The sequence below is a fragment of the Gopherus evgoodei genome, chromosome 2 (assembly GCF_007399415.2).
Source record: "Gopherus evgoodei ecotype Sinaloan lineage chromosome 2, rGopEvg1_v1.p, whole genome shotgun sequence".
NCBI lineage: Eukaryota > Metazoa > Chordata > Testudines > Testudinidae > Gopherus > Gopherus evgoodei.
The window spans coordinates 151,098,295-151,120,722 of record NC_044323.1 but is presented as its reverse complement, the minus strand read 5'-3'; the positions used below and the strand labels follow the sequence as shown (position 1 = coordinate 151,120,722).

Genomic DNA, 22,428 nt, shown 5'->3' with positions numbered 1-22,428 from the left:
TTTAGCACAATGGGGCCACGATCTCCATCGGGGCCTCCACGCACTATCATAATGCAAATAATATTCTTTAATTGGCATCTCCAATCATAGCTGGATTTTCCTCTTAGCAAAAACATCCTTCCAAAAAAGACTCCCTTTTCTACCCCTAAAAAACAACCCCGCCCAGCCCAGAACACTTTTCTCTCCCCCAGAAACCCTGGGAGTCTGTCTGGATGACCAGTCCCATCCATCAAACACTTTATAACACCTTGACATTAAACTGGATCCGAAAAGCCCCAGAGGTGGCTCTTCTGTTGCTGCTGCTGCTAGTGTGTCTTGCAATCCCATGCTGGTATCAACTATAATTACTGTGTCTCAGTGTCTTGTATGGCAACAGGTGTTGAGTTGCTCCTTGGATGGAAGCTATTTTGGTAAGACCGTATGACCTGGATACTTAGCTGCTTTTGGTGTGCAAGGGCAGTACAGGATTTAGAGGAAATCCTAGTTTGTGCAACTACAGACTTTTACATTCGAAAGGCTCGATCCTGCCAGATTATGAGCACTTCCCACAAGGGGCTTGTGGTAAGATGAGGCCCTGAAACATAAACCCTTGTATCGGGGCCCGGTATGAGGCCAAAGGCCTGAATTAAAGTAATGGTCAAGACTTTGTTAACATAAAGCAAAGTTAAACTGTGAGCCAGAGGCAGGCCCTGCTCACAGAAGCTGTCAAAGAAAGGGCTGATGTTGCAAAAATACACATAACTAAAAGTTACTGGACACAAGAGATAAACATATGCCAGAATGATACCAGAACACTCCGATACTTGCACATTCCACACAGATAACAAAGATCAGGCGGACCCATCCTAAAGGGAGGGGCAAAAGAGTAATATGATGGAGAGAGTTGTTTTTGTTCGAACCAACCTGTGCAAGGTGACAGGCAGTAGCATACTATGTAGAGGGGTTGTACCTCAATACGTCAGGAGTGATGTGTAACTTCTTTGTACCTGTGTATAAGAATGCACCCTTGAGGAGTTGCCTTTGTCTGGCCTAGGGGGCAGTGGTAAATCCCACCACTGACTGAGCTGGTCCATTGTCAGGGATATGTACTAGCAGAACTGTAGACATCTGATCCAGGGAGCTAGAGATTGTGTTTCATTTGGCAATAAACCTGGCCGGATACCTTTGTAACTTGTCAGAGTCTGTGGTCATTGGAGATTCTCTCGGGGTCTGCTGTGGCGGTGATCTGCAGAGCCGGGGCAGCACACAGAGGGAACACGCGCATGCAGCCGACTGTTATCAACATTGAACAGAGCAGAGCACCACTAGTGATGTCTGACAACGGGCGTTGAAAATACTTAGAGCCTGGCAGCTTTTAAATGTCCCTTCAGGTGTTTTGCACCAATCACTTGAGAAGAGAGGGAGATTAGTGCTTTTGGAAATGAAACAAAGGCCTTCTCTGTAATTGGGATTAGCCTGTCTTGAACACAGTGCAGATCCTGGCTTTCCCTACAGGTTGTTGTGGTGAAGTTACACCGGTTGCCGCCCATTGGTGGTTGAGTCCCAGATATAGACAAGGTTTGTCTTGGTGACTGTTGCAAGAGCCAGAGAAACTAACAAGCTTGCTGGGGAGGGGGGCTCCATTTTAGCCACCTGACTCCATTAGTTTTCAGACCCTCTTACCTTGGTGCAATGGTGATCTAAGCTACCTGACCTGCCAATTGGGTATCTCAAGGAGAGAAGCAGTAGTGCCTTGTTGGGGTTTTATGGCTGTAGAATGGAAGTTGTGATTCTTGAGTTCAAATCCCAGCTGTGCCCCTGAATTGTTGTGGCCTTGTGCAAGTCCCAAAAGATGTCTCTCTCTGCCATTGTTTCCTTATCTGTGAAATGGGGATGAAAATAAATCTACCTTGCAGAAGAGCTGAGAGTCTTTGTTTATGTTTAAAAATGGCTTTGATATCTGGGTGAAAGACATTGCGCTATGCCAAGCTTCGTTGTCACTGACACCCTACCTAAAATTAAAGTGGCTACGTTTTATTTTTAAAAATAAATCTCACGGCACCTATCCCAAGCTCTCGATTTTCATGGAAGCAGATGCCTCTCATATGTAGATACTGGAGCAGAACTCAATGTGATTCACATGCAGTTCCCTGCTCTAGGGTGCTCAAAGGCTTTGGATTATTGTTAGAGAAGGCACAAGCTGTGATCTGGGTCCCAGGTTGAAACACCACATAATTCTCCGCTGCTTGGCTCGGGTGTGGGGATGTTGTTTGAATCCTTATAAAGATGGGTTGATGGGGGGCTGTCCCATGCTTGCTAAATAATGACCTAATCAGTTTGGCATTTCCTCCTTATCACATTAGTGTAAGTAATTAGGGCGTAACCAGAGTGTCACAGTCTGAGCAAATCTTTTGCTTCCTAGTTTGCTGAGGAGGATAAAATGGGATTGACAGGAGGGTGCCCTTGAGAATCTGGCACATGTTTCTCCCTCCTTTCCTTGGTGATCAGCCACCTTCCTCACAAGGTCTGCCAGCCCCAGGGTGAGAGATCCAACTCCGATCTCTCACAAGGGAGTGCTCAGCCGCTGCCTCAAACCCTGGTATCCCACATGGCATCTCACCACCCTTACCACTAAGCGATTGAACTGGCTCAAGTTTAAACTCTCTTCATCATGGCAGCTTGGGATTGCTTGTGGAAGGATGATTTAGACGAGATTTTAGAAGAAATTATCCTCTGGGATCTGATCTTGGCAAGTTATTAGTTTTCCAGGAGTGCAAGATATTTTAAACAGGAGATTGGGGGTGGGGTGGGGGGTGAGGGGAGAAGAGGCAGCTTTACAGAAATGAGCAGTTGTTTCAGCTCTGATTTTTTTTTCACACCCTCCTCCAAGTTTTTGCAAAGTCAACCCCATAATCGTTCCAACCAAGCTATCGTTACTGCCGAATGCCCTTTGGATTCGGACAGTAAACTGTCTTTGCCGCAGGAGACCTCATGGAAGACACTAACTGGCTCAGTGTCATTGGAATACTAATTAACTACATTTTTTTGTTTTTGTTTCAACTGTAGCCCCTTCATAGAAGCATCATTGAGCACATTGCAGTCCCTAGGCACTGTAATCTGTCTGGAGTAGCCAGCACAGCAGATTTGGTGTGTTCAGAAATTAAGAATGCTGATAGTGGGTTTTTTTCCCCACCCTGCTCTCCCACCCACAGCTCAATATTTAATATAGTAAGCTTGGCGCTTCCACCAGTAATGCTGGCCATTAAACATCCTTGTCCTAAACTCAGCGGTGGCCTATTGTGGTGTCTGGAAAAACAAAATTGAATGCTTTTTTAAAAATAGAATTAGCAACCCATCTCCTCTGGGAGGTGGGTTCAGCTCAACAACTCTTGCAAATCATTACAGGCTTCCTAAAGCAAATTAATTTAAGGGAGGCTGTATTCCAGAGAAACTGTGTGTTAAGCTACGCTCGGCAGACCAAGCCAAATCACTCTGTGTTGTTATCGGAGTCTGTCTCGCCTGCATTTGTGTTTGTAACTCTCCACTAACAGCAACCAAAATAGGCAGATAAACTCGATTCACTTTCCCTCTCTGCTTGTCATGCTGGTCGATTACACTGCTTTGAAGTAGTAGATGATTTACACTGCTTTGCATCCCTCTAATGATGAGGGATTTGGAGACAGCCTTGAGATTTAGGGTTGTATATCTATCTTATGTTTTCTGCCTCCCCCCTGCAGCATTATAGGATCTGACCAGTTCACAATCTTAGGTTATGTCTACACTTGAAGCTGTGGGGTGTGATTCCCAGCTTGGGCAGACCTGCTCACACTAGTTGACATAGAAGTAGCATGCTAAAAGTAGTAGCGTAGCCATGCTAGCGTAGGCTGTGGCAAGCGGTGGCACCTAACCATGTCGAGTACAAACCCACCTGAAACCTGTGGGGAAGAACCTGACTTCTGCTTTCAGCCTGTCTCTTGCTAACTTTGCTTTATATTAGCAAGGCTTGACTGCTACTTTAGTTCAGGCCTCAGGCCTCTGATACAGGGCCTTATGTCTTAGGCTCTCTTTCTAGTACAGTGCTCTTACTCCCATTTTCCCTGTTGGCCACTGGGCTCTGTGCCAGTTTTATCCCAGCGTAGGTGAGAGGAGAATGGAGTCCTGTATTTACAAAGTTTGCCCAGGTTTGTGGCAATGGTCCTGTGATGCTTCAGGGGTGTCTTTCCATTCTGTCCCTCTGTGATCACTCAGTCTCTCCTATTTACACTTCAAAATCCTTTCTTCAAAAAAGCCCTGCTTTGAAACCGGTCCCCTGTGTTCGAATTACTCAGCATGGAGATGGAGAAACTCTCTGGAGGTCACACAGCAATGCAGCAGGAGAGTCAGGAACGGCATCTGGCCTCCTGGCTCAATTCCTCTGCTCTAACTAAGACCATGCGGCCTCCAGTCTTAAAAACAGCACCGTCTGCTCTGTGTGGACTTGGAAGATCTCGTAACTCTCTGTATGAGCTATTTGTGTCACAGGCCACAGTTCCCCAACCACCTTGTGCAACTTGCTCTGGCTAGTTGCCTCCTCCTCCTCCACAGAACTGCTTGCATTTTAGCTGGTTGAAGGGGTCCCTGGATGTCAGATTGATTCCTGAGGGGGTAATTTTCACCCCCTCCACCCAAAGGGATAGCTGTGTTGAAAGTGGGATTCACTTATGGCGGGTGGGCACTGGCAGTATGGCCGTCACTCTTCCTTGAGAGCAGCTTTTCAGCTTCAAGTTCTGTTCAAGGGTGTGTCAGCAAAGTCTAGCCAGGAGAGAAGCTCACTTAGACCTTTTCCTGACCACGCCTTATTTCTGCGGTGGAGCTGGCTGGCGGCGTCTGCCCAAGCAGGGATTGCAGGACGATTGCACTAAACGGGGAGATTTCAGCAAACCAGTAAAGTGCCAGAAACCACTATTGCTTATTGTTAAAAGCAGCCTAGTACCGCTGCCAGCGGTAGTATATTTGGTCCATGTAAATTGGCAGTTATTATGTAGCTCCATTTTCAAGGTGTGTGTGTGAATAGGACAGCGGCCTCTAATACGATATTCTTCTCTCTTTGCGCCTGCAGAGAATGGAGACTTCTTGGCTTTGGATCTTGGCGGCACGAACTTCCGTGTGCTGAGAGTGAAGGTGTCTGATAATGGCCTGCGGAAGGTCGAAATGGAGAATCAGATCTATGCCATTCCAGAGGATCTCATGCGTGGGAGCGGGGTACAGGTAGGTTTAATATCTCCCCCTCCTCCCCTCGCCCTTTTGTTCCCCGGTGCACATTCTTGCTGGCTTACCCAGCCTGCTGTGTCTTCCCGACATGATTCTCCTGGGTATCCGAGAAGGAAACAACCCGTGCTCGCATGCGACAGCCATCGGGGCTGTGTAAGTGCAAAAAGCCAAGGCTTTTAAAAGCGACTAATAATTTCAGGTACCTTGGGCCTTGCCTTCACTAGTAAAGGTGGGCTTTTAACACACATTGTATTGCCCTGGTGTAGACAGGCCAGTTTGTATTTTAACATATGGTAGCTGGTAGGTATCTGCACTAGGGTTCACAACTAATGTGTTCAAACTACAACTTGCCATCTCTCCCCTAGGGATTTCTAATAATACGTGTTAAATGCACCTTTTTTCCTAGTGTCAACATGTCCACCATTCTCCTGGATGCCCAATTTGAGACCCCTTAATGGGGCCTTGTTTTCAGAAGGCAGGTCCTCAGCACTCTCTGTAAATTAGGCCCCTTAAAGGGTGTCTCATGCTGAGCATTCAAAACTGCCAGTCACTAAAAATCTTGGCCCTAGAGAGGGTGGTACTCTGGTCTGCCCCGAGTAGATGCCAGCATTGAAAGGACAGAAGTAAAGCAGAGCACGTGTAGCTCTAATTCCCCTCTGATTCCATCCTCCCCTAACTGTGCCTAATCCCAGTTTTAATCTTACTAAAAGGTCTTCTCCCCACCCCACCCCCACCCTCTGGCCAGTGCCACTGCCCATAAGTTCACATGACATCTGGCAGCATCATATCTGCCCTAGGGAGATGCAGGAACCATGCAGTGGAAAGATGCTCCTCTGCTTGGTCAGAAGTAATAATCAATAGCCACTTTCTTGTCCAGGGAAATCTGTTTCGTTGTCCACGTGAGGGGGGTGACACCCAGTGGGTGCTGTGATGACGTGCTCAGAGTTCATCCTCTGCAGCTCTGTATGAGGCGTGTGTGCTCTGGATAGAGGGGAGGCGAGAGTAGAGCAAGGAGATTGTAGTATCATTGCAAGACGCTGATGTGGGGGGAATTAAAGATGTTAGGAGTCAGCACACCTGGGTTCCAGGGTCATCTCTCCCACCAACTTGCTAGTCCCTTCCCGGCTCTGTGCCTCAGTTTCTCCCTTTGACTTGTGAGTCTAATCATGCCCACCATTAATAAAGTGCTTTGAGATGGAGAGATAAAGAGCTACGTAAGTGTAAAGTAGAGACAGGCAGGTGACGAAACACGTTGTCTTCTAACCCTTTCCTTGTGCTGTTGATTTTGGCTCAAAATAAATACAAATGGAATAAAATAACAGTGCGCATTGTATGGGAGAAAATAGTTTGACACAAAGTAAATGTAAATAGAATAAAATAATAGTAAATGACTGTTAAGGGGGATGACTGTTGTGTGTGAATCCTAGGGAATATAGTTTTTAAATGGTAATTCAGTCATCCCCCCCGCCCCTTTGCTTTATACCACTTGAAGACAAACAGGTGTAATTTGTCTGTCCAGCTGTCTTTGCTTTTCTCAATAAAGCCTTGTGCATAGAAGGCACTTTAAAGTCCCTTGCAGAGAAATGTTAATGCTTTAAATGAGATTCATCACTACGTGGGATTTACAGTCTGTCAAGAAGGGAGAAAACGCCTTGGAATAAACAGCTGAGGGAACTGGAGTTCAGTGCTCTGTTCTCTGCTGAAAACTTAGAAGAAAGAAACTAACGGATAGTGAGGATTGAACCATGGTCAGCTTGGGTGATGCAGCAGGCAGAACCTTGTCTATGTTGGGAATTTATCTGTATTCCAGCCACCTACTGGGCCCCTTGTGCAGATAGACAAATTTGCGCCCTGGCACTGACCCAGGCTTGACACCTGAGTTCAATGCATTAATGCAAATCGCTGCTTATCACAGTTTACCTTGTCTACACTAGGTGTTTGCACTGGTGGGCGGCTACTGTTTAAAAGAGCTACCCTGCAAATCTTCGGTTTGGTGAGGACATAACTAAATCTCGGTTGCATTTATTGTGTTTAACACATTTCTGTGAAAACTCATTTCAAATCCTCCATGCAGTCAAGGTCTAAAGAACCAAGTAAGAGAGGTTTTTTCTTTATCAAAGGACTGGACCACTCCGGAACTATCAAGGGAATCCTAATATTTTGCTCTAATACCCTAGGTTCCAAGACCTCAAAGCTCCTGATAAAAAAAAAAACTAGCTAGTTCCTTCTACTCTCGCTGTGACAGAGGGCAAACTGAAATGCAGAGAGGTGAAGTGACTTGTCAAAACTTGCAGAGAGTCACCAGAAGAACTAGGAACAGAACCCAGGAGTCCTGAATCCCAGAACTCCTGCTTCAACCATGAGATATCAAATTCCTTTCCCAAAAAGTTGTTTCCATCTCTGAAAATCTCCCAGATCGATACATAGAAGACATGCTTAAGGATTTATTTTAAACTAAGCAAACTACACCTAGACGCTATGGTAATGGACAACTGATAAGTGAGTCTTAATAATAACTGTTTGGATTTGTATTACGATGTGTTCTATAAAGTCCCAGAATACCAAACCAGTAACAATCAGGAATACAGATACAGTACAGGGAATGCTTTACATGCCTGTGAAAGTTTCCACCAGTGTTACAGGTAGGCTTATAGATAGTGGCCATAAGTTTCCTTACTTGGAGGAAGGTTACTCTCTAATTGTATTGCTTGAGCTAAGGTGAGTGACGCTGGCAAGTGAAACACAGTTAATGGCACCCACTGGAATGTAGGATCCAGCACATTCAGTTATGAAATGATCCTGACCTGACTTTGTGCTGACCCATTCCAATGGGTGCCGGATTGGGACCTTACGCTGAATAGACAGATTGAGGTGACTCAAGGTCTCAGCAGTCTAATGGGTGGTGATACCTGTTCCACAGCTGTTTGATCATATTGCTGAATGCCTGGCTAACTTCATGGAAAAGCTGAACATGAAGGACAAGAAGCTGCCCCTTGGATTCACCTTTTCTTTTCCTTGCCACCAAACCAAACTGGATGAGGTAAGTGACACTTTTACATCCTCTGGCTTGTAAGCCATAATAGATTGATCTGCAGGCTGAGGCTGGGCTGCTGCCAATGACCAGGAGAGGCGAAAGGGACAAGTGGCTGGGTTTTAATTACACCCTATGGTTTTAGCTTTGTCTGCACATAGAAGTTACACCAATTTGACTAAAATGGATTTTTTTAAACCGATGTAGTTAAACTGGTGCCAACCGCAGGGTGGATTTTGGCTTGCTTCAGTTTAGTTTATATTTGTTCCCTTAAACTGGCAAAGACCGTAAGCATGTCTTCATGCACTATGGCGGCATCTTCACTAGGAAAAAAGGTGAGTTAGGTACCATATGGTAACTAATATGAAGTAAAATTCCGAACAAACTGCCTTGTCTTCATGAGGGTTGTACCTCTTGCTAGTTACCATGTGTTAGCTAACATGAGGTAAGGAAATGCCTCTTTTGCATGCTGTCACATGGAACTTCAACTCTTTGGTGCTTATTACTGATCTGTTTCTATGGCACCATTAATGTGCAAGACATTTTCCTGACAAGTAACCAAGAAGATTGCTGCCCTGAGGCATTTACGCTGCAAATTAGGGAAATAAGATAATGAGAGATGACAAGAAACCATTGGGGGAAGGTGGGAAAAGGACAAGAAACAAAGGGGGAGGGTAAAATTGCTCTTGAGGGCAGCCTAGCTTGCAAAGGGAGTGTTATTTACAAGGCTCCTAGCTGATTATATTTTGGGATTGTTTTTGTGAATAACACCAGCTGTGTGCTCCCAGGCTGGCTGAGAAGAGGATTTTAGAGGAAGGATTGGATGGCCGACGAAGGCAGCTGTTTATCACACAAGTCGAGGGAGGTTGTTAGTGGCAGAGGGGGCAGGGTGGAGACAGATCTGGAGCCTCAGGTGCAGGAAGGAGAGACGAAGGTAGGACTGAGATGGGAGCAGGGCAGGAGGAAAATGAACTGAATGCAGGCACTGGATGTGGAGGGTGTGCAGAGTAAGGTAAAGCAGATCCAAATACCTCAGGACATGTGTCCCCTTGCTAAACGCAAACAGACATGTCAAGCACCGCATCATTCATACCATGCCACACTGGATGTAACATAGCAGGCATGCTCCTCTTCCCACTGAAGTCATCGGCAATGCTTCTACCAGGGAGCAGGGGCAGTCACTCGTGCAGGGACTGATGTGCTGTCAGCCGTGCTTAGCAATTGACTTGTTACATGGAGGGACTCAATTGACCTCAGTCGCCTGATGGACTGTCTGTGGCATCGGGAGCCCAAGGTGAAATTTGCTTGTTTAGCATCCTCCAGATGCATGTATGTCATTTTGCTTGTCACGTGCCCTCTCCTCTGGCACCTTTGTGTGTGTGTCTCCTTTTCTACCCGTTCCCTGCCATCATAACTGGAATGCTAAAAACTCTATTCATCTCTCAGAAATGTAGCCAGCTAGCTATTTCTCTCCCCCTTTGACACATTCTCCATGTGCAGCGAATACTCCATCGTAAAGATGCCCACGTGCTGCATGACAAGTTGTCAACCTTGCTGCGCTAGAGCATGAGGAACAATATGAGTTTCTATTCACTTTTTCTTTCCTTATACTTCCCCTTCACTTTCTCTTGGGAAAGCAGGGTGGTCCAGTGGAAAGCCATGGGGTTTGGAGCCAAGAGATCTTGGTTCTATTCCTGGTTTGGAAACTGACTCATTGGGTGGCCTGGGGCAAGGTACTGCTTTGTCTTTTTCTCAGTTTCACCATCTGTGAAATGGAGACTTTTTGAGTATCTTGGCAGGGGGTTAGACTAGATGACCCTGGTGGTCCCTTCTGATCCTATGATTCTAAAGCGCCTTGGGACCTAGGGAAGAAAAGCGCTGTATAAGAGAGAACAGAAGATGTCACTGAAGTCCTTTCAGAGTGGGAGCTAATCAAATTCCACAGCTGCGTGGCCATGATATTCCTGCTATTATCGATATCTCTTAAACCTACTGGTCATAGTAGAAGTCCCAGTCGCAAAGTGCCTTCTGCTGCTCATGGCAGATTATTAGATTTGTATGGAAAACCTAAAGCACTGAAGACTGTTTTTAATCAGAAGCCGTCTGACACCCTGAGCTCTTTGGGAAGCATCCTCATAAACTCAACTCTGTAGAATCTGGTCAGCCTCACACTGTGCTTTGCATTTCTAATGCGGGTGGAAGTAAATGACTAACTCCCCATCCCACCTGTATTTTGATGGCATTGTTGAGACTCAGGGCAGGTCAACACGTAAAATGCTGCAGTGAAGATGCTGCTATGTCCACAGGGTTGCCTGTCATGTTAGTGTCATTAATCCATTTCCTGTTGACATAACGCTGTCTACAGCGGGTCTGTATAACTTGTGTCGCTCTGGGGTGTAGATTTTTCATATCCCTGAGCAATGTAATTATACCGATGTAAGTTTACAGTGTAGACTCCTTGCCAGTGTAATCACATTGTCATAACATACACACAACAGTGCCGCAACCCATCCCAGGAACTTACTGCAGTAAGTTGTATCAGTGGAAGCCCTTGTCTTATACCAGTGCAGTTGATTTACAGTGGAGAAGGATTTTTTCTTTTTTCCCCCAAAAATCCCCAGAGTAGCAATAGGGCCTTAGAGAAAGATGGCTGAAGACTCTGGTTTGATAATATGGTTGTTCTTATTTCTTTTCGTAGAGTATCCTCGTTACATGGACTAAAGGGTTCAAATCCAGTGGCGTGGAGGGGAAAGACGTGGTTGCCATGATACGTAAAGCCATCAAGAAACGAGGGGTAAGCATTACCTGTGTGCTGAACTCTCCAGTTGTTGGGAATCAGCTGCTCTGCCCCAGGCATTCTATTCTGCTTTGGAACAGAACAAAGAGAATGTGTATAAATCCTGGTCTTGATCTAGTGAACTGCCCTCCACACAGGGGGGAAGGTATTGTATTTCAAGGTATTCACATAGACTGGGTTCCTTCAGGATGGGAAAAGCACTATCTAAATGCCAGCAGTGGCTGTACTTGGCTTCAGACCCGAGACACTAAAGGGTTGTCAGTCAGATTGATGTACTCTTCATCTGGAAACATGCAAGACAGCTGTGCTCTCTCTCTTTTTTTTTTTTTTTTAAAGCCAAACAAACTTCCTCTTCCTTATTTTTTTAATCAGGTTAGAGCCTGTTGGTCAAGGATTACAGCAAACATTGTGCTTTCGCATGCTCATGCCCTACTCTTTTCTTTATGTTGTTCTCGTGCAGGCTGCATTATCAGCTGTGAAAGTGGGTGTACACAAAGAACTGCTTTAGCGCTGAATTCACCCCTGCTCTGAATTGCATATTGTTGGTGTACCTTCTGATATCACAGTTATTCTGGCATCCAGAATGACTGGAGATAGGGAGAAAAACAAATGTAGTAACCTCTACCTCCATTTCCCCATCTTTCCCTGTAAATCCTTAAACAGCTTTGTCATGGTATAATTCCCCATTCTGAACCTTAGCGTCCAAAAGATGGGGTACCAGCATGAATTCCTCTAAGCTCAGTTACCAGCTTAGTACTTGTAGCGCTGCCACCAACCAGGAATTCCAGTGCCTGGTACACTCTGGTCCCCCCAAGACCTTGCCCAGGGACCCCCAAGACCCAGACCCTCTGGATCTTAACACAAGGAAAGTAAACCCTTTCCCCCACCGTTGCCTCTCCCAGGCTTCCCCTCCCTGGGTTACCCTGGAAGATCACTGTGATTCAAACTCCTTGAATCTTAAACAGAGAGGAAAATTCACCTTTCCCCCCACTTCTCTCTCCCCCTTCCAGACTCTCCCTGAGAGAGAACGTAATCCTGACACAGAGAGAAATTAACCTTTCTCTCCCCCTTCCCTCCTTTCTCCCCACCAATTCCCTGGTGAATCCAGACCCAGTCCCCTGGGGTCTCACCAGAATAAAAAAACAATCAGGTTCTTAAACAAGAAAAGCTTTTTATTAAAGAAGGAAAAAACAGTAAAAATTATCTTTGTAAATTTAAGATGGAATATGTTACAGAGTCTTTCAGCTATGGACACTGGGAATACCCTCCCAGCCTAAGTATACAAATACAAATTAAAATCCTTTCAGCCACATACAAATTTGAACTCTTTCCAGCCAAATACACATTTGCAAATAAAGGAAACAAACATAAGCCTGACTCGCCTTATCACCTAGTACTTACTATTTTGAATCTATAAGAACCTGTATCAGAGAGATTGGAGAGAAACCTGGTTGCATGTCTGATCACTCTCAGAACCCAGAGAGAACAACAACCCAAAAACTAACAGCACACACAAAGACTTCCCTCCCGCAAGATTTGAAAGTATCCTATCCCCTGATTGGTCCTCTGGTCAGGTGACAGCCAGGCTCACTGATCTTGTTAACCCTTTACAGGCAAAAGAGATATAAAGTACTTCTGTTCTATTAACTCCTACTATCTGTTTATGACAGGCTTGAGATCTGACTATGCCTCTCTTCCCTGTACAACTCCTCAGCTGACTGCTTGAGCTGATAACCCTGTGACTAAAACAGGAAGTAGAGATGTTGGCCAGGAGTCTTTCAGGAAAGGTTGATTCCTCCAGAATTGCTTCCACTGCAAGAGCCTGGATTTCTTAGTCTGGATCTGCCAGAGCCTAGATTTATTAACGCAGCACCAATTAACACTGATTCCTCCGACATTTTGGGGCAGGAGAGGGCTGTGGACTGGATAGATGTGAAGTTACTTCCGTGAGCGTGATGACATTGTCTGTACAGTTTATTGCATCTGTTGCAAGTTTTCCTTCCTGTATCATAACTTTTAGTCTTCTGAAAACACCAAGAGTCAGGGACAGATGGTTAATAGAAGTCTAGATAAATACATCTGTAGCATGGCTACTTAGTTATCCTTCTCAAGGGAGTATTGAGATCCTTAATGAATGTTTGTGCAGTGCTTTGACATTGAATAGCACTATAAAAGGAACAATTTTTACTAAAGATAGTCAGCCTATTAATGTTCTTCCATCACTTAATCTGTGCTGATGAACATTCAGCCCACACTTGAGCCATGGTTTTCAAAAAGAGCTAGTGATTTTGAGTGCTGACCTTGAGATGTATTAAGAAAGGAGCTGATAAGAAGTGCTGAGCCACCTGCCCTGTGAATATCTGCCCCTTCATGGTATCTCCAGCTGAGCACTGAGAAATCGAGCGAGCCAAAATAATTAGTCACAGCTAATAATCCTGACCCAAATGAGGCTGAATATTTGTGGGCACGGATCCCAAATCTTGGCCTTGGAGCCTTGCTCTTTCTATCTGCTAAAATAACAATTTCCCCAACCTCCACAATCAATCTTAGGAATGGGAAGTTTGGGTCAAACCTGACTTCATGGACTTGATGTCTCTCCCCTTTGCCTGTTTCAGGACTTCGACATCGACCTGGTCGCTGTGGTGAACGACACCGTAGGGACGATGATGACCTGCGGCTATGACGATCACAACTGCGAAGTTGGGCTCATAGTTGGTAAGACACAAAGTAACCTTGACAGGAAATAGATCCTGTCCAACTAATTTGATGTCCCTTTGATGAGATTACAAGTTTGACTGAGGAAAATAAGAGCAATGATGTAATATTCAAAGACTTCTATAAGTTGTTTGACTTAGTACCATGCAACATTTTGATTAAGAAGCTAGAACGATAACAATGAACGTAGTGTGCATCAAAAATTGTCTTAACTGACAGATCTCCAAATAGAACTGTAAATGGGGACTCATCACTGAATGTTTCTACTGGGAGGTCCCACAGGGATCAGTTCTTGGTCCTACACTGTGGAACATTTTTATGAATGACAGGAAGAAAACACAATATCACTGACAAAATTTGCAGACCACCCAAAGAATGGGGGAGTGGTAAATAATGAAGAGGAGGGGGTTCTGATACAGAGCAATCTGGATCACATGGTAAGCTGGGCTCAGGCAAACAAGATACATTTCAGTATGGCCAAGTGTAAATGTGTGCATCTAAGAACAAACAATTTAGGCCATACTTATGGGATGGGTAGGAACTCTACACTGGAAGCAGTGATGAAGACCCCACCACTCCCTCTCCCAAGTGACTAACTCGTGATCTGTTTGACACAGGTACTGGTACCAATGCATGCTACATGGAGGAGATGCGGCACATTGACCTGGTGGAAGGGGACGAAGGGCGGATGTGCATAAACATGGAATGGGGAGCCTTTGGAGATGATGGCGTGCTGAACGACATCAGGACAGAGTTCGACCGTGAGATCGACATGGGTTCACTCAATCCAGGGAAACAACTGTAAGCAGATTCCTGGCTGTGGCTCAGATGTGGGAGGTGGTTTATATTGTATTGTCTGTCCTTCTATTGTGATTGTTTTGGTGTGAGGAAGAGGTCATGTAGGTTAACTGGGTTAAAGGACCCTAAAGGATGCAGGCTAGACCAATGCAAACCGGGACTGTACCACAAATTGGGGATGGCATTTCTGAATGAACTGCCAAGAGCAACCCCCTCCCCATATCTCCCTGCTTTACTTCATGTTCTAATGAATGGAATAACAGCTACTTCTGGATTTCCCATTCAGTGTAGCGATCATCACCCGAAGGCAAACAGCGTCACCTAGTGTTCATACCATCAGTGCAACCAACAGATATCACACTTGGTGAATGTGAGATTTATTTTAAAATTGGAGATGGACCCAGTCCATACAACTTTGATCCAAGCTTCTTCCAAGATGCAGAAATAGTTTGGTTCTGGAGTTTTGGTTCAGGTTTACTTCTAATCACAATGGATGGGAGAGGAAGTCACCTGAAGGCTTAATCCACCCCCCCCCCCCCCCATGTACTATATATATTAAGCATTTGATCCTTCAGTTGCATTTCTTTCTGTGCGCACAGTTCAGTCCACCTATTATCAAGGCAGCTCAAACCTTGCCCACAGGAGAAGTTGTAGCCCGTACATTAGCAATTTCCCCAGGATTCTGCAGACCATACAAACTCACCCACTGCAAGATAAGATGGGAGATGTGAGGTACATTTTCAAAGGGCAGATAGGCACTCAACTCCCATGTGCATCTTGGAAAATCTTCCGCAATGTTTCTAGTTTTAATTTGAAAGCCAGAATCCTCCAACAAGCATGTGCTCATTGTTACATTGGAGCCTGGATGTTACTCTGGTTTAACCAAAACTCGGGGATACGTGATGATTGGCCGTGTCCTCGGGGCTGTACGGTGATGGTTTGAAAAGTGGACCAGGCCTTGGACACACTTAAAACTTAGACTGATCTCGCAACGTCACTCAGGGAGATGAAAAATCCATACCCCCGAGTGCCAGTCTATGCCAGCCTAACTCCCAGTGAATTCATGGCTAGGTCAATGGAAGAGTGCTTCGTTAACTAGCTGCTGCCATTCAGTGATTACCCACCGTGACAGGAAAACCTCTCCCAGGGTAGACACTGTAGGAAGTGTCTACCGTATGGTGCTGTACTGCCATAGCAGTGCCACAGTAGCACCTGTACTGTAGATCTGGCCTGTAAGTGACTTAAGAGCCTAAGTCCCACTGACTTTCAGTGCTGCGCAGTGCTTCTAAAGACGGTATCATCAGGCCCCATTTACTCTACAAGCATCTGCCAGCAGAGCTGTGTTGGTCAGGGGTGCTGAAGAGTTGTGATCCCAGTCTGACGTAGCTGTGCCAGGAAAAGCTATGCTTATTTAGTCCTTGGGTAGGGAGGCTGGAATGTGTTTAACCAGTGATTATACTAATATAAGCTGCGTCCACACTAGGAGTGCTGGGCTGGTATCGTATGCAGGTACAGCTATGCCAGCAAAGCCTTTCTGTATGTGTGTCCTGCCTCAGGGACTGCGGCTCTACTCCTACAGAACTCATAAGCTCCATGGGGCTAATGCAAAGCTCCTACAAAGCACAGGTATTTCTCCAGACTAGAGCTCCCCAGTCTTTTTACTGAAGGTTTTGAAATGTCCCCCTGTGATTTTAAGCAAAATCTGGCAGTGTCTGTATTGGGCTACTATATGAGATCATAGAATCATAGAACTGGAAGGGACCTCGAGAAGTCTAGTCCAGTCCCCTGCACTCGTGGCAGGACTAATTATCTAAACCATCCCTGACAGGTGTTTTGCCTAACCTGGTCTTAAAAATCTCCGATGATGGAGACTCCACAACCTCCCTGGGCAATTTCTTCCAGTGCTTAACTACCCTGACAGTTAGGACCTTGTTCATAATGTCCAACTTAAACCTCCCTTGCTGCAATTTAAGCCCATTGCTTCTTGTCCTATCCTGAGAGGTTAAGAGAAACAATTTTTCCTCCTCCTTCAAACAACTTGTTACATACTTGAAAACTGTTATGCCCCCTCTCAATCTTCTCTTCTCCAGATTAAACAAACCCAGTTTTTTCAATCTTCCCTCACAGGTCATGTTTTCTAGACCTTTAATCATTTTTGTTGCTCTTCTCTGGACTTTCTCCAATTTCTTCACATCCTTCCTGGAATGTGGCGCCCAGAACAGGACACAATACTCCAGTTGTGGCCTAATCAGTGCAGAGTGGAGCGGAATTACTTCTCGTGTCTTGCTTACAACACTTCTGCTAATATATCCCAGAATGAAATTCACCTTTTTTGCAACAGCGTTACATTGTTGACTTATATTTAGCTTGTGGTCCCCTATGACCCCCAGATCCCTTTCCGCAATACTTGTTCCTAGGCAGTCATTTCCCATTTTCTATGTGTGCAACTGATTGTTCCTTCCTAAGTGGAGTACTTTGCATTTATCCTTATTGAATTTCATCCTATTTACTTCAGATCATTTCACCAGTTTTCCAGATCATTTTGAATTTTAATCCTATCCTCCAAAGCACTTGCAACCCCTCCCACCTTGGTAATGCCCACAAACTTTTAAAGTGTACTTTCTATGCCATTATGTAAATCATTGATGAAGATATTGAACAGAACCGGATCCAGAACCAATCCCTGTGGGACCCCACTTGTTATGCCCTTCCAGCATGATTGTGATCCACTGATAAGTACTCTCTGGGAATGACTTTCCAACCAGTTTTTGCACCCGCTAGATTGCATTTCCCTAGTTTGTTTATGAGAAGATCATGCGAGACAGTATCAAAAGCTTAACTAAAGTCAAGATATACCATGTCTACCACTTCCGCCCCTATCCACGAGGCTTGTTACCCTGTCAAAGAAAGCTAGCAGGTTGGCTTGACACAATTTTGTTTTTGACAGTCAGATAGAGACAATCAGGATCCCTTGCCATAATTCGTGATTCTTTAAATGGGCAATTTGCATGACTAAGCTTAAGATTTGTTCTTCTTTCTTGCAAACTAATTCAAGTACTTAGCTGTCCCAAGACCTTGGTACAAACATTAACCTTCTCATTCGGGGGTGCACTGAGATTTTGTGAGCTCATCTGCTACCTGTGTAGAATGCAGCTTTGCACAGACAATTCAGGTGTATCTTTCTGCACGTGTAGCCCTAGACATTGGCCTTTTAAAGTGACAGTGTAGGATGACTTGCACAGTGGACTGTACCTTGCGCTTAACTTCTCTGCAGGTTTGAAAAGATGATCAGTGGCATGTACATGGGAGAGCTGGTCAGGCTCATCCTGGTGAAGATGGCCAAGGAGGAGTTGCTGTTCGATGGAAGGCTCACCCCAAGCTTGCTCACCACAGGACACTTCGAGACCGGATATGTGTCTGCTATTGAAAAGTAAGTAAGAAAGAGCCTGAGCAAATGGTTCTATCCTCAATGAGCCCCCCACAGTGGATGGGAGGCCACCCTCATCTCTTCAGGACGTGTGCTCTTGGGAAGGGAAAGGTCTGTTGAGCCAATGGTGAGTGATCTATTGTGTAGACACCAAGTAGAAAGTGAGCAGGTTAGCCCCGCCTCCTGCTCTGTGTGATGTGATCACTTAAGGGATAGAATTGTATAAGTATGGGGCTGGAAGGGACCTTGAGAGCTCATCGAGTCCAGTTCTCTGCACTGAGGCAGGGCCAAGTAAACCTAAACCATCCTGGATGGGGTTTTGTCCAAGTTGTTCTTAAAAACCTCCAGTGATAGGGATCCACAGCCTCCCTTGGTAATCTGTTCCAGAGCTTAACTACTCTTAGAGTCATCAAGTTTTTCATACTATCTAACCTAAATCTCCCTTGCTGTAGATTAAGCCAATTATTTCTTGTCCTACCTTCAGTGGACATGGAGAACCACTGATGGCTGTCTTCTTTATAACAGCCCTTAATATATTTCAAGTCTGTTATCATGCCCCTACCCACCCCCTCTCAAGTCTTCCTTTCTTAAGACTAAACATGCCCAGTTTTTTAACCTCTCCTTCTGGGACAGATCTTCAAAACTTTGAACATTTTTAGGGCCCTACTAAATTTACGGTCCATTTTGGTCAATTTCACGGATTGATCTGAAATCCACAAGATGAAATTCAATAAAGTCACGTGGAATTAATGTCATAGGATTTTAAAAATTGTAAATTTTGTGATTTCAGCTATTTAAACCTAAAATTTCACAGTGTTGTAATTGTAGGGATCCTGACCCAAAAAGGAGGTGTGGGGATGTCACAAGGTTAGTGTTTGTGTGTGTGTGTGTGTGTGTGTGTCTGGTGGGGGAAGGAAGGGGGTGTTGCAGTACTGCTACCTTTGCTTCTGCGCTGCTGCTTGTCAGCAGCCCTGCTTTCAGAGCTGAGAAGCTGTTGGCTGGGAGCCCAGCTCTGAAGGCAGAGCTGCTGCCAGCAGCAGCGCAGAAGTAAGGGTGTCCATGGTATGGTATTGCCACCCTTACTTCTGTGCTGCTGCTGGTGGGGCACTGCCTTCACAGCTGGGCACCTGGCCAACAGCCGCTGCTCTCCAGCCGCCCAGCTCTGAAGGCAGCGTAGAAGTAAGGGTGGCAATACTGTGACCCCCCCCCCCAAAATAACCTTGTGGACCGCCCTGCAACTTCTTTTTGGGTCAGGACCCCCAATTTGAGAAACGCGGGTCACCTCTGTGAAATCTGTACAGTATAGCATAAAAGCACACAAAAGACCAGATTTCACAGGGGGAGACCAGATTTCACAGTCCATGATGTGTTTTTCATGGCCATTAATTTGGTAAGGCCCTAATCATTTTTGTTGATGTCCTCTGGACTCTCTCCATTTATCCACATCTTTCCTAAAGTGTGACACCCAGTTTCTTATAGTTGATGCTCCTGTTAATACACTCCAGAGTAATAATAGCCTTTTTCAAAACTGCATCAGGTTGTTGACTCGTATTCAATTTGTGATGCACTATAATTGCCAGATCCTTTTCTGCAGTACTACACTTGTTTGGTGGTTTGGGGTTTTTTTTTTGTTTTTTTTTGGTATTACGTCATTTGATTTTTCCTTTCTAAGTGTAGTACTTTTGCACTTGTCTTTATTGAATTTCATCTCATGGATTTCAGATCAATTCTCCAGTGTGTCAAAGTCACATGGTATTCTAATCCTATCCCCCAAAGTGATGATGACACCAAGTATCTAAACTTTATAAGCATACTCTCCACTACATTGAAAGGCCCCAAGCCCCTGGGGGAGCCCACTAGATGAGTGATTCTCAAACCCAGTCTGCCGCTTGTTCAGAGAAAGCCCTTGGTGGGCAAGGCCGGTTTGTTTACTTGCCGTGTCCACAGGTTGGGCCGGTCGTGGCTCCAGGCCAATGGGGGCTGCAGGAAGCGGCACGGGCTGAGAGATGTGCTGGCTGCCCTTCTCACAGCCCCCATTGGCCTGGTGCGATGAACCGTGGCCAGTGGGAGCTGTGATCGGCCAAACCTGTGGACCCAGCAGGTAAACAAACTGGCCCGGCCTAACAGGGGCTTTCCCTGAACAAACGGCGGACCGGCTTTGAGAACCACTGTACTAGATACTCTTCCCAGTCTGATAGCCCACCATTGATAACTGCTCTTTCAGTGTGTTTTTTCAGCTGGTTGTGCACTCACCTTACAGTAACTTCATCAAGATCTCATTTCCCCAGTTTATGAGAATGTCATGTGGGACTGTTTCGAAAGCCTTGCTCAAATCAAGATCTATCACCCCTACTGCTTCCATCCATCCATTAGGCCAGTCATACTGTCAAAGAAGGAAATTAGGTTGGTTCGGCATGATTTGTTCTGACAAATCCATGTTGGCTGTCACTTATCACCCTCTTAAGAGTAGTTAAGCACTGGAACAAATTTACCAAGGGAGGTTGTGGAATCTCCAACACCAGAGGTTTTTAAGAAGAGGTTAGACAATTACCTGTTGGGGATGGTCTAGATCAGTGGTCCCCAACGTGGTGCCTGCGGGCACCATGGTGCCCGCGGGGGCATCTTAATGCGCCCGCGTCCTGGCCCCGAATTTCAGTGGCATTTCAGCGGGGAAGCCTCTCGAATGTCGCCGACAAGTGATGTCATCGAGAGACGTCACCTCCAAATTTCGGCGGCTGCACCACCGCCACAGTGGTCCTTTGGCTGGCACTTGCCAGCCGAAAAGGTTGGAGACCACTGGTCTAGATAATACTTAGTTCTGCCTCATTGCTGGGGACTGGACTAGATGACCTGTTGAGGTCCCTTCCAGTCCTACATTTCTATGATTTCCTTAACCTCTAGGATAAGAGGTGGGACTGGCAGAAACCTTGGGCTTGTAATACTTTGAGTTACCTCAACTGTATCTCAGGCTACTCCAGTGAACTCCTTTTTTTGTTCCCTGACCTTCAGGGAGAAGGAAGGACTACAAAAAGCCCACGAGATCTTGACCAAGCTCGGGCTGGACCCATCTGCAGAAGACTGCATAGCCACCCAGCATATCTGCCAGATTGTCTCCACCCGCTCGGCGAACCTCTGTGGTGCTACTCTGGCCGCAGTGCTGCGCCGGATCAAGGAGAACAAAGGAGTCGACAGGCTGCGCTCCACCATTGGCGTGGATGGCTCGGTGTACAAGAAGCACCCCCAGTAAGCCTAAGGACCTAAGTGAGGCTAGCAATGAGTTTGCAAGGAAATGCCCCTGGGGATCATTCTGCAGCTTGACAGAGTTTAAAGCAACCCAATCCCAGAGCACTTAAAGGGCTGTGACTCCCAGTAAAGTCAGTGAGAGTCCGTATGTTGTTCACAGCCCAAATCAGTAGTGTATCAGTTAAGGCACAAGCCAAGTAGCTTTTAATAGATTGCATGGCCTGGGAATTGGACCCTCGTAGATTACACTGCCTCGCAGATTGCAGTCCAGTGAATAGAGCACAAGCCTACAAACATGGAGAACCAGGTTCTAATCCTAGCTGTGCCAGGCTTCTGGGACTCCATTTTCCCAGCTTTCCTGCCTGTCTGAGGTGCCACCAGTGTTAATGTTTGTAAAAATGAATTGAGTGAAAGGGCTTTACAGGAGGGCCTGGAAGAAGTTTAAAGAGCTGCAGGAAAAGGCCTTCAGAAGCTTGTCCATCAGTGGAAAAGCTCTTGCAAGGCTACAGACCTAAATGAGGTCTAGCTTTGCATAAGGCTGGGTGGGAGTAGGCAACAGGAATTGAACCTGGGCCCCCTGGATCTAAAAGCATGAGCCTCCCTGAGCTGTCAGTATCTGTATGCGGGGCAGTCACTAGTAGAGGGGCCTGGAGCACCACACTAAGTGGGTAACACTCACTCCTGCCTCCGTCCTATGCAGTTTTGCTCGACGCCTTCAGAAGACGGTGCGGAAGCTGCTGCCAGACTGCGACATCCGATTCGTTCGATCGGAAGATGGGAGCGGCAAAGGGGCCGCTATGGTCACGGCAGTGGCCTACAGGCTAGCAGCCCAGCATAAGGCAAGGCAGAAGACCCTGGAAGCCCTGAAGCTGAGCCATGAGCAGCTGCTGGAGGTGAAGAATAGGATGAGGATAGAGATGGAGAGGGGACTGAGCAAAGCATCGCACCCAGATGCCACTGTGAAAATGCTTCCCACTTACGTGTGCGCCACTCCAGATGGAACAGGTAACATACTCTGTGTGTGTGTGTGTGTGTGTGAACACTCCTGTCCCCTGCTGGATAGAACATCAGACCGTAAAGGGGCCAGAGCCTTCAATCTGAGCTCCTTTGTATTTCAAGATTTGGATCTGCTACCTCATAGGTGCTGACTTCCCCTCTGCCCAGTGGATGTTTGACCCTCCCTGGCCC

At 46.0% G+C, this 22,428-nt stretch overlaps 1 protein-coding gene across 2 annotated transcripts in view; it reads left to right on the top strand.

The window, feature by feature from the left end:
- The window catches only part of LOC115646280 (hexokinase-2), a 67,755-nt gene that overhangs the window by 24,005 nt on the left and 21,322 nt on the right, over positions 1-22,428 (top strand). For both annotated transcript variants that reach the window (XM_030551932.1, XM_030551933.1), the window contains 8 exons: positions 5,078-5,226; positions 8,150-8,269; positions 10,959-11,054; positions 13,673-13,772; positions 14,390-14,573; positions 17,845-18,000; positions 21,007-21,240; positions 21,941-22,245. In XM_030551932.1, the coding sequence (XP_030407792.1) occupies positions 5,078-5,226; positions 8,150-8,269; positions 10,959-11,054; positions 13,673-13,772; positions 14,390-14,573; positions 17,845-18,000; positions 21,007-21,240; positions 21,941-22,245 (1,344 nt within the window). The remainder of the gene's footprint in view (positions 1-5,077; positions 5,227-8,149; positions 8,270-10,958; positions 11,055-13,672; positions 13,773-14,389; positions 14,574-17,844; positions 18,001-21,006; positions 21,241-21,940; positions 22,246-22,428) is intronic.